The sequence below is a fragment of the Acanthopagrus latus genome, chromosome 13 (assembly GCF_904848185.1).
Source record: "Acanthopagrus latus isolate v.2019 chromosome 13, fAcaLat1.1, whole genome shotgun sequence".
Lineage (NCBI taxonomy): Eukaryota > Metazoa > Chordata > Actinopteri > Spariformes > Sparidae > Acanthopagrus > Acanthopagrus latus.
In genome coordinates this window covers 20,847,794-20,860,699 of record NC_051051.1, presented here as the reverse complement: position 1 = coordinate 20,860,699, position 12,906 = coordinate 20,847,794, and the positions used below count along the sequence as shown (strand labels likewise).

General features: G+C 42.0%; 1 protein-coding gene across 1 annotated transcript; it reads right to left on the bottom strand.

Annotated features, from left to right (window-relative positions):
• Positions 1 to 10,306: 10,306 nt before the first annotated feature.
• LOC119030687 (DNA-binding protein HU homolog) lies at positions 10,307 to 11,637 on the bottom strand. The gene is made up of 2 exons (XM_037118457.1): positions 11,477 to 11,637; positions 10,307 to 11,349 (listed from the first exon to the last, which is right to left on the bottom strand). The coding sequence occupies exons 1-2, from the start codon at positions 11,505 to 11,507 to the stop codon at positions 10,394 to 10,396; spliced, it is 987 nt and encodes a 328-aa protein (XP_036974352.1). The 5' UTR covers positions 11,508 to 11,637; the 3' UTR covers positions 10,307 to 10,393.
• Positions 11,638 to 12,906: the final 1,269 nt, after the last annotated feature.

Below are 12,906 nucleotides of genomic sequence, written 5' to 3'. Positions count from 1 at the left end.
CTCACTTTGGTCTCACACAGATCTCATAGCTGTCTAGGAGAAACGAATGAGACACTACTGAGATCTCTTTTCCAGTTTCCGTTTCCTCTGGGACTTTGGTCCTGGGTATTTGCTGGCATGTGAAATACCTTGTCAGTATTAGATGGAAAGTGTTGGAAAAAGTGAAAAGAAAAAAAAAAAATGTGTTGTGTTGTTATTTGGATGCCTGTGCATCGTGGGCAGCAAAAGAACAGTTGTAATTTCATTGTTGAATCACAGATCACAGAAGTCTAAAAGGTCTATATCTTTACGGTGACATTTACTGCATCACTCGCCATTACATGTGGTTGGTGATTAGGTGGTACAATAGCGGAATTACCGTAATACGTTTTTCAAATGAGCCTAATGGTGAAGCCTGATCCTCCGAGCTCACTTCAACATATGACTGTGCGCTCCTTGCTCTGCTCTATGGACTAAAAGAAAAAGACATAGGAAAACAAAAACAATATGATCTAGTCATGTCGTTACGGGCTGCATTACAGAGGGTATAGGTTTGTTGTGTTTCATATCACGAAGCCTCCAATTAAAAACATTTATATCTCATAATATATCAGACTCTTTGTCTGCCTGCTCATCCCCGTGTCACTGGTTTAATCAACATTGGTTATTTTCAGTGGTGGAGGATAATTTCAGGACATTATCTTGTCCGGCATGAAGCAAATCACACTGCACACGAAGGACAGTGACTTTGTGTGAGGTAGCGAAAGCCTCGGCCCTCACATTTGATTCAGGTTGACAGAATGACAGACGTCCTTCCTCTGACCTGCTTTTTGAGCAACAGTGACGTGTGCTGGTTGTGCATTCGGTGCCATCATTTCAGGCACTTTTTTTTTTTGTGTAACTCTAAACGCTGTAAAAGCTTTTTGACGTCTTGGAGGTGTCTGATTCCCGCAAAACAGGCCTTTTAATGACAGTGTTTTAGAATGTAACATCTTATTCCTGCATATGTCTCAGGATTTGTCTTCAGTCGTCCTGTAACCTGGAACAGGCTCGGAGCTGCTCACCAACGCGACGCAGTGGGAATCTGACTGGGAAGTGCTCCGCGATGGCGCGAGGACGGCAGCCTTCGTCCGTGTCCGCGTTGCCGCTGCCCACCATCAGCAGACAGCAGAGTGGCAGCTGATGTCATCTCTGCTGTCAGTCTTCAGCTCGTCCGTCAGCCTCGTGCCACATCAGGTGACTCTAAACACCGCTGCCTCTTTTTCTCCCAGTAACATCCAAATCTTCTCTCGGCCTCACGCTGTCAACATCACGGCATGAGGTTACTATGAGCGCACTTCGTTGTACTTTTGACATTAGACACCAGTGCTGTCAGATTATTAAGCCATAAGAGCAGCCGGGCAACAGGGGCTGGTTCACTGCTTCCACAGAGGATTTTTATCTAAATGAAACCCTGTTTTTTTGATGAAACGTCCGAACAACTTATAGATGGAACGGTGACAAAATTTCAGACACTCAGGTTTCTCTCGTGATGGCTTGTTGAAACCTTTGTGGTCACCTGGTTTTTTTCTTCCAGTACCATCATCAGGTTTTAATCTGTCCAGCACTTGGCTTTATGACCAGATACCTGAAAACCTGGGACATTTCCGCCATCTACGGCTGTGATTTGTTCCGTGTACTGACCGGCAAATTGAACAAAGAAAAGAAAGATGACGATCAAAAGTCAAACTGTAATGAAAGTACAGAGATCATGTTTAAAATCTGACTTTGGTTAAAGTTAAAGTCACAAAGTGATGTAATTGTACAGTTGCGGCCTGCTGTGCGTGCCTCCTCCCTGTTGGTTTCTGTGGACGCTCTGTATTCATCCCTCCGGCACCATTTTGGTTTAATTTGCTTCGGCCTGGTAACTGGTTCAGGTTTACACCACACAACACTTTTATCTATCTTATACTTTTTCTTAAGTACGGTGCATTGCTACACACCATGTGTGTATTGCAGTATATGGGTGCAGTTGCCCTGGTCATATCTGTAAGTACTGTAAAAGGCAAGTGTATATAGGATATAGTGTATATAGTATGTTTTTCATCTTATCTTTATGTTTTTCTATTTTTGTCTTGCTTCTTCTGGTTTGGGTTAGTAGTACAGTAGTAGTACAGTACCCTACTTCATACATGTATTTAAAATATGTACTGTATACTATGGTTTAGTGAATTATCACCATGGTAAATTATTGAGAGATGAAAAAGGAAACAACATGTCTCGCTCCTCAGCTACTTCTATCATGAGTTCCGAAAAAAACAACAACAACTGTTTACTTATTTTTGTCGGACCGGGCAAGTGAGTGGCTAGATCTTCTAACCCAACATCAAATTTTACTTGTGACCCTCGCTGTCGAGCCCTGTACGCTAATCCATCTTTAATGTCATTGATTTCCTCTTAGCAAGAAAGCAAATGAACACATTTTCCCCAAATCGATCTTTTAAACGTTTGCCTAATTAACAAAAGAAGCATTAAACAACGGCGCTTCATCAGAGAAGGCGGAGTTTTCCATTCCAACAGAAGAGGAGTCTTAGATGATATTTTTATAACGCTACAGCTTTAACACGCTTAATACTTCATTTCCATTCGAACAGTCACATGTGAGGCAGGAGTACAGAGAAGATTATGTTTGGGGGGGTTGAGGTCAAAGTCAGAGCCTGTTAGAAAAATCAAACTAATGCTGGGTTTCTCCGCTCTCCTGTTGTCTCTTATTTCCATCTCTCCTCCTCTCTGATCCCTGATAAACACACTGAAGGTAATTTTTTTTTCTGTTCGCTGAAAGCTCTAGCTGTGTTTGTGCTGGAGGAAAGTCACCTTCTTCGTGTTTGCGGCAGATACTATCAGCCGCGTCGAGATTGGCAAACATAATGATGGCGATGTTCGTGTTTGCTGCCAGTGTTTGTTCTCATGTATCGAGATTTTATGTGCTAATCTTTTATTTATTGAGTCGTTTGATTAAAATGTTACACATGGCTCCAATTAAAACATGAATCAGTGGTTTCTAACGTGCATCTTTTTTTTCTTTTTTTTTGCAGAAACTGCTCTTGCCAGCTGTTTGGCCTGTCTCTCAAATAAACCTGCCATCTGTCAACCTTTATTAGCTCGTTTGTGAGCATGTTCCAGCGCTGCCAAATGTCAGATTTATGAGCAGAGCCAAGACGAACACAACCAAGGCCCCTGATGAGAGCCACCAAAAGCTGATGCAAAGGACAAGATGAGTCACGAGGACCCCCTGCCACGCACTCTTTACATTTGTCGTTCAGTCCTCCAGATGGCTGAAGGATGCTCACAGACACCTCAGGAGATGTTTCAGGTGACCAAACAGACAAACAGAGGACTACCGTTCACATCTGCGTTTCAACGTTTGTAAGCGAGACACCACTGGATCTTGTTACGGTGAACTTGGAACTTACGGCAAACAAAACTGAATAATTTCCGTGGCAAGTCTCCAGCCGTGTTTGTGGTGACTACAACAAAATGATCTCAAAAGCATATAATTTTATGGGCTTTAGGACCCTCTTTGGCCCTTCCATTATCCAGGTCCTTGGACAACCACCCCCCACTGTCAGCAGCAATGCTTCGTTCCACCCTTGCCTTCACTACTTGTCCCAGTCCGTAGGCTCCTGCGGTATGAAGCGCCGCTTGAAGAACAGTAAAATGTCAAAGGGAAAGCTTTACTACAGGCCAATTCACATTTAACACATTTAATTCAGAGAGAAATCCAGTTCCCAGGCTCTTCAGTTCACCTATCTTAATTAACAGCGGGGAGATAACAGGGAGCGAGTTGCAAATGTGGCCTCGGAGTGGTGACTCACACATAATACGCATTAGAATAATTCCCTTTTCACAAAAATGACACATTTCAGATGATTGCTTTGGCTCTGCCAACCCTTCATTAGTCCTGCCATACAAATGAAAATGCAGCTCTACGGAGAGCCAATGAAATGTAAATTGAACGGATGGTTAACATGCACAGATCTATTGAGTTGCTCGTACGCATTGCTTTTATTTACCTACTTTCCTGCCCTCACACCTCTCTGGATACCACTTAGTTTGACTTCCCGACCGAACTCATTTTATCAACCCCATCCTCCCTCATGTACCAACACCAGTTCATCCCACTTGACCTTTTTTCAGACTAATACCTGCAAATTCAGTCTGACTGAGAACACAAAGACAAAGCCGCTACAACCGTTTCTACAGCTTAATAAAAAGGTACCAAAGAGAGTGACATCTCCCCAGAGGAAAAGAGGCTTTTCCACTGTATTAAATACCCACTCACTATGAGAATCACAGAGACATAACACAGCCGCGTGTAGCTGTCGGACATTTTGCGTGTTGAAGTGGCTGCCGGTCCAACGCTTTAATGTTTCATACACTGCTATCAGCGGTGAGATGCACATCGGCTGAACAGTTACAGGTAAGAGTTCAGCTCAGGTGCTTACAGGTCAAATACATCAATTACAGGATCAATGTTAGGATGAGGGCAGGCTCTATTTATTGCTTTTACATTTATGTTATATATCTTTAAATCTTTAACTCTGTTACCAAACAGAAAGAGAGGTCAGTGAAAGGTACATAAAAATTGTCTTCCTACGTTTTATTTATACAGATGGAATAAAGAAATACAGGAAATAAGAAGGCATATAATGAACATATTTAGTCAGTATTAATAAAAATTATGATAGAATAACATTAAAGTCAGTATATTTTAAATGTAGGCACATACTATTATTATCATTATTTTTTTTTATTATTATTATTCAAATATCTGGCAGGATTACAACAGACCATAAACTGAGTACTCTGTCAACAAAAACTGTCACTGAAAATAAAAAAACACATTAAAAAAAACAACATTTTTTATAAATGTGTTAACCTCCAGGTGCCTCAGTGGCCAAACAACAAATCAAGAGTAGAGCGCATACCTCCATGCATTGATCCCTCAGGAATTAACATTCCTCCCTTTATCCTGGATCCATACCAAGAGATAATGGGGTCTATTCTGAGCTAAGACACATCCTCCATCCAAGTTTAGAGGACCTCGGTTTAGCAGTTTTTTGTGTCATCCTGCTGACAAACTAATAAACCAACAAACCAACCAACTAATGGACAGAGGGGAAAACATAACCCCCACACTGCAGTCACAGCTTCTCTCTGTCACTGCCTCCTTTTGGACTTTAAATATCAAAGAACAAACATCCCGCGACTGCACTGAACTGGGCGGCGACACAAGCACAAACCGCACTGACGCACAGTATATCAACAGGAGAATAACAGATCGTGTTCAGTGTAAGAAATACAGACAGCGAATCCAACTTCTGCAGGGAAAATTTCCGGAAAGAAACTGAATACATAAAAAAATGTTGTGGGAGGTTATTGGAACTCTTACATCTTTGAAAGTTCTGATGTTTAGTGATGTAATATGTTGACTGACTTCCACAAAAAAAGTAGCTCTCAAACTTTTCTGCATCAAGGAACAAAAATTAGACCAAGGACCCCAATTTGAAGACCATGGTATATGAGACCCATGTCCAAAATGTTAATACATTATGTCATCGTGTTGCCTATGGATGGAATGACAGTGAAATCAAACCCCTAGGGATCTAACTCTGAGACCCCTTGCTCTAAAGAGGAGGAAGACACCTCAGTAATTAGGAAGTAGTTTCTGTTGAGCTTGTTTGAACATTTCTGTCATCGTCCATGTTAACCAACCAAGATATCAAGCGTTAATTAATACATGTAAGAGGTCCTGGAAAGCAGTTTGTTTGTTTAACCCTGGGACAGAGCAAGGGTAGCTGTTTGCTCCTGCTTCCAGCGTTTATGCTAAGCTAAGCTAATTGCCTTTGGGCTCTGTCTTCGTATTTAGCCAGGCAGTCCTCATCAGAAAAACAACCCTATAGGTCGACTGTGAAAGCAGCTTATTACGATCCATAGTTAGGCCTGTCCCTAAGCTGGCCTCTAGCGGTCGTTGTTAGTGACACGAGAGCAAATAAGTCATACAAAGTAGTTTAAAGCGTAGTAAAGTCGGCAAAGGGAGGCGAGAGGGGGGCGGAGCCTCTGGCTTTGTTACTGACATAGTTAGAGTTAACATATGCATTTAAGTGAAGTTGTTCAGGATGTTTACCAGGTAGTTTGGCTGCTTAAACCCTAACCCGAAGCAGAGAGCATCCTACTGCTGGGGAGAGAGCAGAGATGACGGTTTATGCAAATATACCACGTCCAGGGATATAAGTAAAGTAATTAAAGGGAGATAGTTCAGCATGTTAATGGTGCAAAGGTGATTATGAGCGAGCGTACGCATGAGTCACAGTATTCATAATGCAGCACGGCTTGAAGGCTCTCCGCGGACACAGCGTGCGGCTCACCAGCGAATAAAAAACACCGTCAGACGTCACCAACCACGACGGCGAATGACTCGTCCAGAAACGTCTCACTCTGATACGAAGGAACGGAGGGCCGCGCTAATATCCTCCGGCAACTTCTCTGTGAGGCGAGCTGTCGAGGATGACAAGCCCCTCACTGAGCGGGCTCAGCTGTCAGCGGGGGGGGGTTCTGTCCTGACCAAACATCACGCTACAGTCACTGAGACAGCTGCTGGTTTGATGATAGGTGGCCCCTCTGAATACAGGCAGGTTGGGGTTTTTCTGAAGACTTACATGTGTGCTACACAGAGTGACAGGACACACACACACACACACACACACACACACTCACAGCGAGAGCAAGAGAGAGAGAGAGAGAGAGAGAGAGAGTGGCTGATGTGAATAGAGGAGGATCGCCATGAGTGCCTGAATGATTAGTGTTGGATGTTGGATCTGTCGCTTTCGGGACCTGTTGGAAGTAAGAAAAAAAAAATCGAAACAGGCACAACAGAGGGCTCAACAAAGACTTGACTGAAGTACAAACTGAACTAACGAGGGGAGGAGGTGCGGGTGGAGAGAGGCGGAGAAACACAGGTGAGGGGAGGAAACGAGAGATCGGGGAGGGAGCTGATACAGTGGGACAAACGCTGGGAATAAGGCTGAGCTGTCACAGGTGATGCAGTGCAGGTGTGGAGGGAAAGCAGGCCAGGAAGGAACACAGGTGAGCAGAAATAAAGGCACGAAACAGACAAAGACAGGAAGTGGAAAGTTAAACATGATAAATAAGGAGTAGACGACAAAATAAAACAGGAAATAACTCTCCTCATGAGGTATGACAGGAATTATCAATGCATTGCTTTTTATCATAACAACCCCAACACTGCAGATTAAAGTGCCTTCTACAGTGACGCAATGTGCGAAGAAAAAGATTATAAAGTGCTTTAGGATGCCCTCAGAATGGAGGAAATGTGACGTGGTGTCACAATACCTGCTTTTGAATAGTTAAAGCAGCACTGTGTAGTTTTTGATAAGAAAATTCAAAGTCAGTTGATATGTCAAATATTACTAATACAAACTCAGAGATATTTAGTTTTTTCCCATAACTGAAACAAAAAAGCTGTTCTCAGAGCAAAATCAGGTCCCCAGAACACTGTGTGAAGCTAAAAGGTGGCAGGGTCCGCCATGTATACACAAAGTAAAACTGTATGAGATTGTGTTGTCCTTTAAGCTCAGTTTGTTCATTCAGTCATAAAAACAAAGGGAGATTGTTATTATCTTGCTCAGCCATAAAAACTAAATCAGTGAAGATCTTCATCTTCTGATTCAAATTTGTCCATTAAATTTGCACATTTTATGACCAAATACCTGCATAACTACTGACATTCCCATCTGTACTTGGTTCAGTACTTATCATCAATATTTGCATTTTATGGCCATGATTAACATTACAGTTGAAGAGCATCATCTTGTCATTGTGATCTTGTTGGCATGCTGATAATCAATTTAATCATCTCCAGAACCTCCTGGGGGTCCTGACCTTCAGTTCGTTACAGGCCAAACTGACTCCCACCATTGTTACAGATGCCCTGACGTGACGGCCCCTTCATTATAATGCATCCTCTTATTTCTGCAACATTTAAATTCAACAGTGAGCATATGGCACCTTTAACATGCACGACATAAACACATGAGTGGTAATGCTGCACTGTGACTGCACTGTCAATCCACTTCATCAGAGAAACTCTGCAGGGCATCTAAACAGCGTGCTGCCATTCATACCAATCCACCGCTAAGACTTTGCAGAAGAGCTCCAGCTAGCATAGATTTGGATTAAACGGCTGAGACTTGACAGCTGGGGAAATAAGTGACGAATCAGAGGCCCGTTCTGTGCTTGTCTTCTGTCTGTCTCGTGAAATGACATTTGTATTCCTCTGATGGATTATAAAGTCATTTATTTGAAAAATAGGTTTGTTTTGCAGTGTATGTAATTCCTTGATAATGTTTTTTTTTTTTTTTCCACAGGGATTACGGCATGCCTCAGGAAACTTATTAATATTGGAGTTAGGCAATTAGAGTGGGATGAATTATACAAACTGCATGCAGCTTGATTCAGCGATTGCTTGTCTTTGTAGAAACAAACTATGTGTGTGTGTGTGTGTCAGAGTCAGTAGGCTGACTTTGTGCAAAAGATGATTATTGGCAATTTGAGTCACACTTCTCTGATGTGTCTGTTTTTCAGATTGAAGATTTCAGGAGGACAGCAGATGCAACTCTGGACTAATGTTGTGTACCACTGAAAAACAGCAGGTTTTGGGTCAGTGGTTGGGATTACAGTAAGTCTCCAGAAAATGACTGTATTTCAGTGTCACTTAGTGAAATAAGTGTAGTTACATTTGTAGTGGACGTTATATCGGGGATCTCAGGACAGAGCTTGTCCTTCGCTGTAGGGATAGCAGAGTCCACTGAGGCAATGTGATTGTGATTTTGGGATATATGAATAAAACATCCTTGATTTGATTTGAGTGGATGGAACCCAAATCACAGCGTTTTGTTTTGAAACCTAACCAGAGCATGGTATCGGAAGGTTGCTGGTTCGATTCCCCTGGTCTGCTGTCAAAGTGTCCTTGGGCAAGATACTGAATCTTAAGCTGCTCCTAATGTGCTGATCAGCACCTTGCAGCCACATCCATCAGCGCATGAATGACTGTAAGTCGCTTTGGACAAACGTGTTTGCTGAATGTGAATGAAAATCATCCTCAACCTTGCAGCGGGAACTGAAGAAGACATAGAGACCGTTTCAGAGGCAGAAAACCACACCTTATAAAATAAAGTTAGGTATTCAAAGAAATAAATGTTGATTATTAGTCTCATATATGTAAAAGTTTTGTATATGTTTTGTGGTAGAAAGCTTGAAAACAAGCAAGCGGCTTTAACGTGTGCAAATATGTCACACAGCTGCAGCTTCATGGTCCACAGAGAATGGACTGTTAAGAGGTTAGAGAGACAAATACAACAGATATTTGCCCCCTCGGGCATTATTAGTCCTTGGGAGTCACTAAACAACCTTTAGTCTGATTACAGCCGTGGTTCAGCATCACAAGTGAATCAGACGACCATGCTCTTGGTGTGTGAGAGGGTCCGGACTTTAATCTCTGGCAAAAAAAAACACGAACGAAATCAATCAAACCTGTGCGGAGGGAATCGATAGCCATTAAGAGGCAGAGGAAAAAGTGCATGATGCAGGGGACGAATAAAAGAAGGTAACCCGCTCTGTGTTTGTGCAGAAGACTGTTTCTTTAGCATGGAGGAGTTTTCGTTTGAATTGTTTACGTAGAGGAAAAAAAAAAAACATTTGTGGAAATTTGCTTTTGAACCTAAATCTTCGCAGGCACGGATGCAGAAATGTCAGAGACGAAATGAACTGACCTTCCATCTTAAGTCGCCAACAGCTCAGCAGCCTCGTGTGGGACGGCCTCCCTCGTGTCTTGGATAAGCCTCTCTACTGGCAGCAGATGCCTTAGCTTAAGGAAGCAGCTGTGTCCTGCACTTTTCTGTAGCCAGGCAAGCTAACCTTATGTGCATATGCTAAACACGCTGTTTAGTGCTCATCCTTGCAACCATTTATCTTGTTGTTTGAACACTGTAAAACACAATACAACACAACAATATAATTTCTTTACAGTGATCACTGTTTTTGCCCTCTTTTCATGTTTTATCTCTCTATTATTTATTGTTTTATGTCCAAGGAATACCTGATAAAATTAAAGTCATGGTTATTAATTGCATTGGCAAGTTGAGCCGTTGCGATGAATGTTACGATCGCCCTCAAGCTCGTAAAACTGTGTTTGTCAGTGTTGTATCCATCTCACAGCTCTGTGCAAACAAGACATTTTCCTTTCGGATGAACTTTGTCTGAGAAAGTGTCAAATTTAATCGCAAATGATTTAATGTTCACAGACTTTACGCTGGCTGAACTGATTTAGCCGACAGAGGAGATTAAATCAAAACATTTAGTCTGTGTCTTCGTCTGTGTCCTGCCATAAATCCAAATCACACAGGGACTCATCTGTCCAGCCTCCAGGTGTGACCGGGAGTGAAACCACTCTTCCATCCAGGATTTCTTCAGGAAGGGGATATTCTGGATGATCTATGTCGGATTTACTGGTGGTTGGATCCACCTCTGTCGTCTGTGGTTTGGATCCAGTTACTTTCATCGCTGGTTTGGATACAGTTACTTTCATCGGTGCTTTGGATCCAGTTACTTTCATCGGTGCTTTGGATCCAGTTACTTTTATTGGCGCTTTGGATCCAGTCTCTGTCATCCCTGGTTTGGATACAGTTGCTGTCATCGGTGCTTTGGATCCAGTTACTTTGATCAGTGCTTTGGATCCAGTTTCTGCCATCCCTGGTTTGGATCCAGTTTCTTTCATCGATGCTTTGGATCCAGTTTCTGTCATCCTTGGTTTGGATCCAGTTGCTGTCATCGGTGCTTTGGATCCAGTTACTTTCATCGATGGTTTGGATCCAGCTGCTGTCATCTGCAGCTTGGATCCAGTGACTTTGGTCTGTGGTTTGGATCCAGTTGCTGTGCTCTGTGATTTGGATCCAGTTGCTGTCTTCTGTGGTTTGGATCCAGCGGCTCCATCTCCTCGCTGGAGCGTGATGGACAGCTGGACATTGACAACTCTGCGCTCTGATTCGCTAATCGTTGCTGAATCTGTTGCGCTGCTCCTTTGGTCTACTGAGGTGCTCTCCTGTCTGGGTGGTGGCAGCAGCACTGACAGGGGCGTCTCTCCAGGAGTAAGTGGACAAATGTAGCCTTCATAAACCAGGTCCTTGTTCATCTTTCTCTTTGAATACATTGCAACACCAGCACAGGTGTGAGGAGGCTGAGGACCAGCCATCACAGGCAGAGTAGTCCATTCTGCTGGCATCCGAAATACCACATATTTGTTTGATGAAGCAGCTGCAAAATGATGAACACAAACGCAACATTATGCAACACATAACCTTATATCTGTGCAATAACCATTTTACAAAGATGACTTTCAGGGAAACCAGAGCAAGGTGCTCAGTGTTTGACTTCAGCTTACCTTCTTTTGCTTTATTTCGATTTTCCTCCATGACTGTAGAGTATAGATCTGTGAGTATTCAGCAGAAAACTAGTTTTTGGTGAGAACTTATCAGCAGTTAAAATGTACTGAAGGCACCATCTGTTAACCGAATGTAAACAACACTGTCATCCTAGCAGCAAATTTCAAAACTCCACATTGGAACACAACATGATACATGTTTTGGTATGAATGGAATAAGGCCAAACCAACAGAGAATCATCGCCTGACTAATGCTATATTGATCCTGGGGGAAATTTAGCTTTGTGACCTGAAACTTTAGAATTGCACATCACTGTTATCTCGCTCATTTGAGCCACTTAAAGCAGCAGCAGGCAGCTGGGTTTAGCAAAGCTACAAAAGCTGGGGAAAAAAAAGAAGATAAACAATGGGTCTACACCATGCCAACACCAAACAAGAGAAGGGTCCAGCTGCAGCCTTGCAGACTATCAAAGCATGCCCATTATCATAATTTGTCAGTGGGCATTGAAGTTAAGCAGCTGCAGAGTCAAAACCATACCTCCTCCAAAAGATGCAGACTGTACAACATGGCTTAAAAGAACAACTGATTACATCAGATCAAAAATAAACTGACATTTTAAAATATAGCAATGTTAGCAATTATAAATATGGCACCTTGTCTATGCATTAAAATCACAACAAAATTACTATAGACTTATATATCATCGAACATTTATTGCAAATAAAGTAAAGGAAACAAAAACAAAAAATTAAACACTATTGATTCTGTTACCCTTACTACTGAAACAAATGTAGCATAGTTATGCAGAAATACTAGTATGGCGTAATCTTCTATTGTGAAAGTTGGAGAAACAACAAGAGTCAGTCGGTGTGTGTGTGTGTGTGTGTGTGTGTGTGTGTGTGTGTGTGTGTGTGTGTGTGTGTGTGTGTGTGTGTGTGTGTGTGTGCAGCTGACATGTGAGTGGATTAAAAGTTTGTCATCCTGGTTCACAGTGATAGAATGAACATTTCCATTTTCTGCAACTTTATTCTTCCCTTACATTTGGCAGGCAAATATTGTACATTTTACTCCACAACATTTATTTGACAGCTTTAGCTACTTTGCACATTGCAGGCTGCATCAGAGTCGTGTCATTAGTCCCCCGATTCTTATCGTCATAAAAATATAAAATATCAGATCCTACAATGCAAATATAAGTGCTTTTATTATTTCAACATTTACTGACACTTAATAGTGTAATTACTATTCAAATGGGTGACTATAAGTAATATTTAAACATACTATCTTTACTTTTACTCAAGTATAAGAGTACATTATACAACACTGTTGGATCAGACTACAGAGCCTTGTATTATTCATTTACTATTCTTATGAGTGTGGGCCCAAGTTGTTCAATATTTATGAAAATCAATTAGTTTTTGCTCTCTTC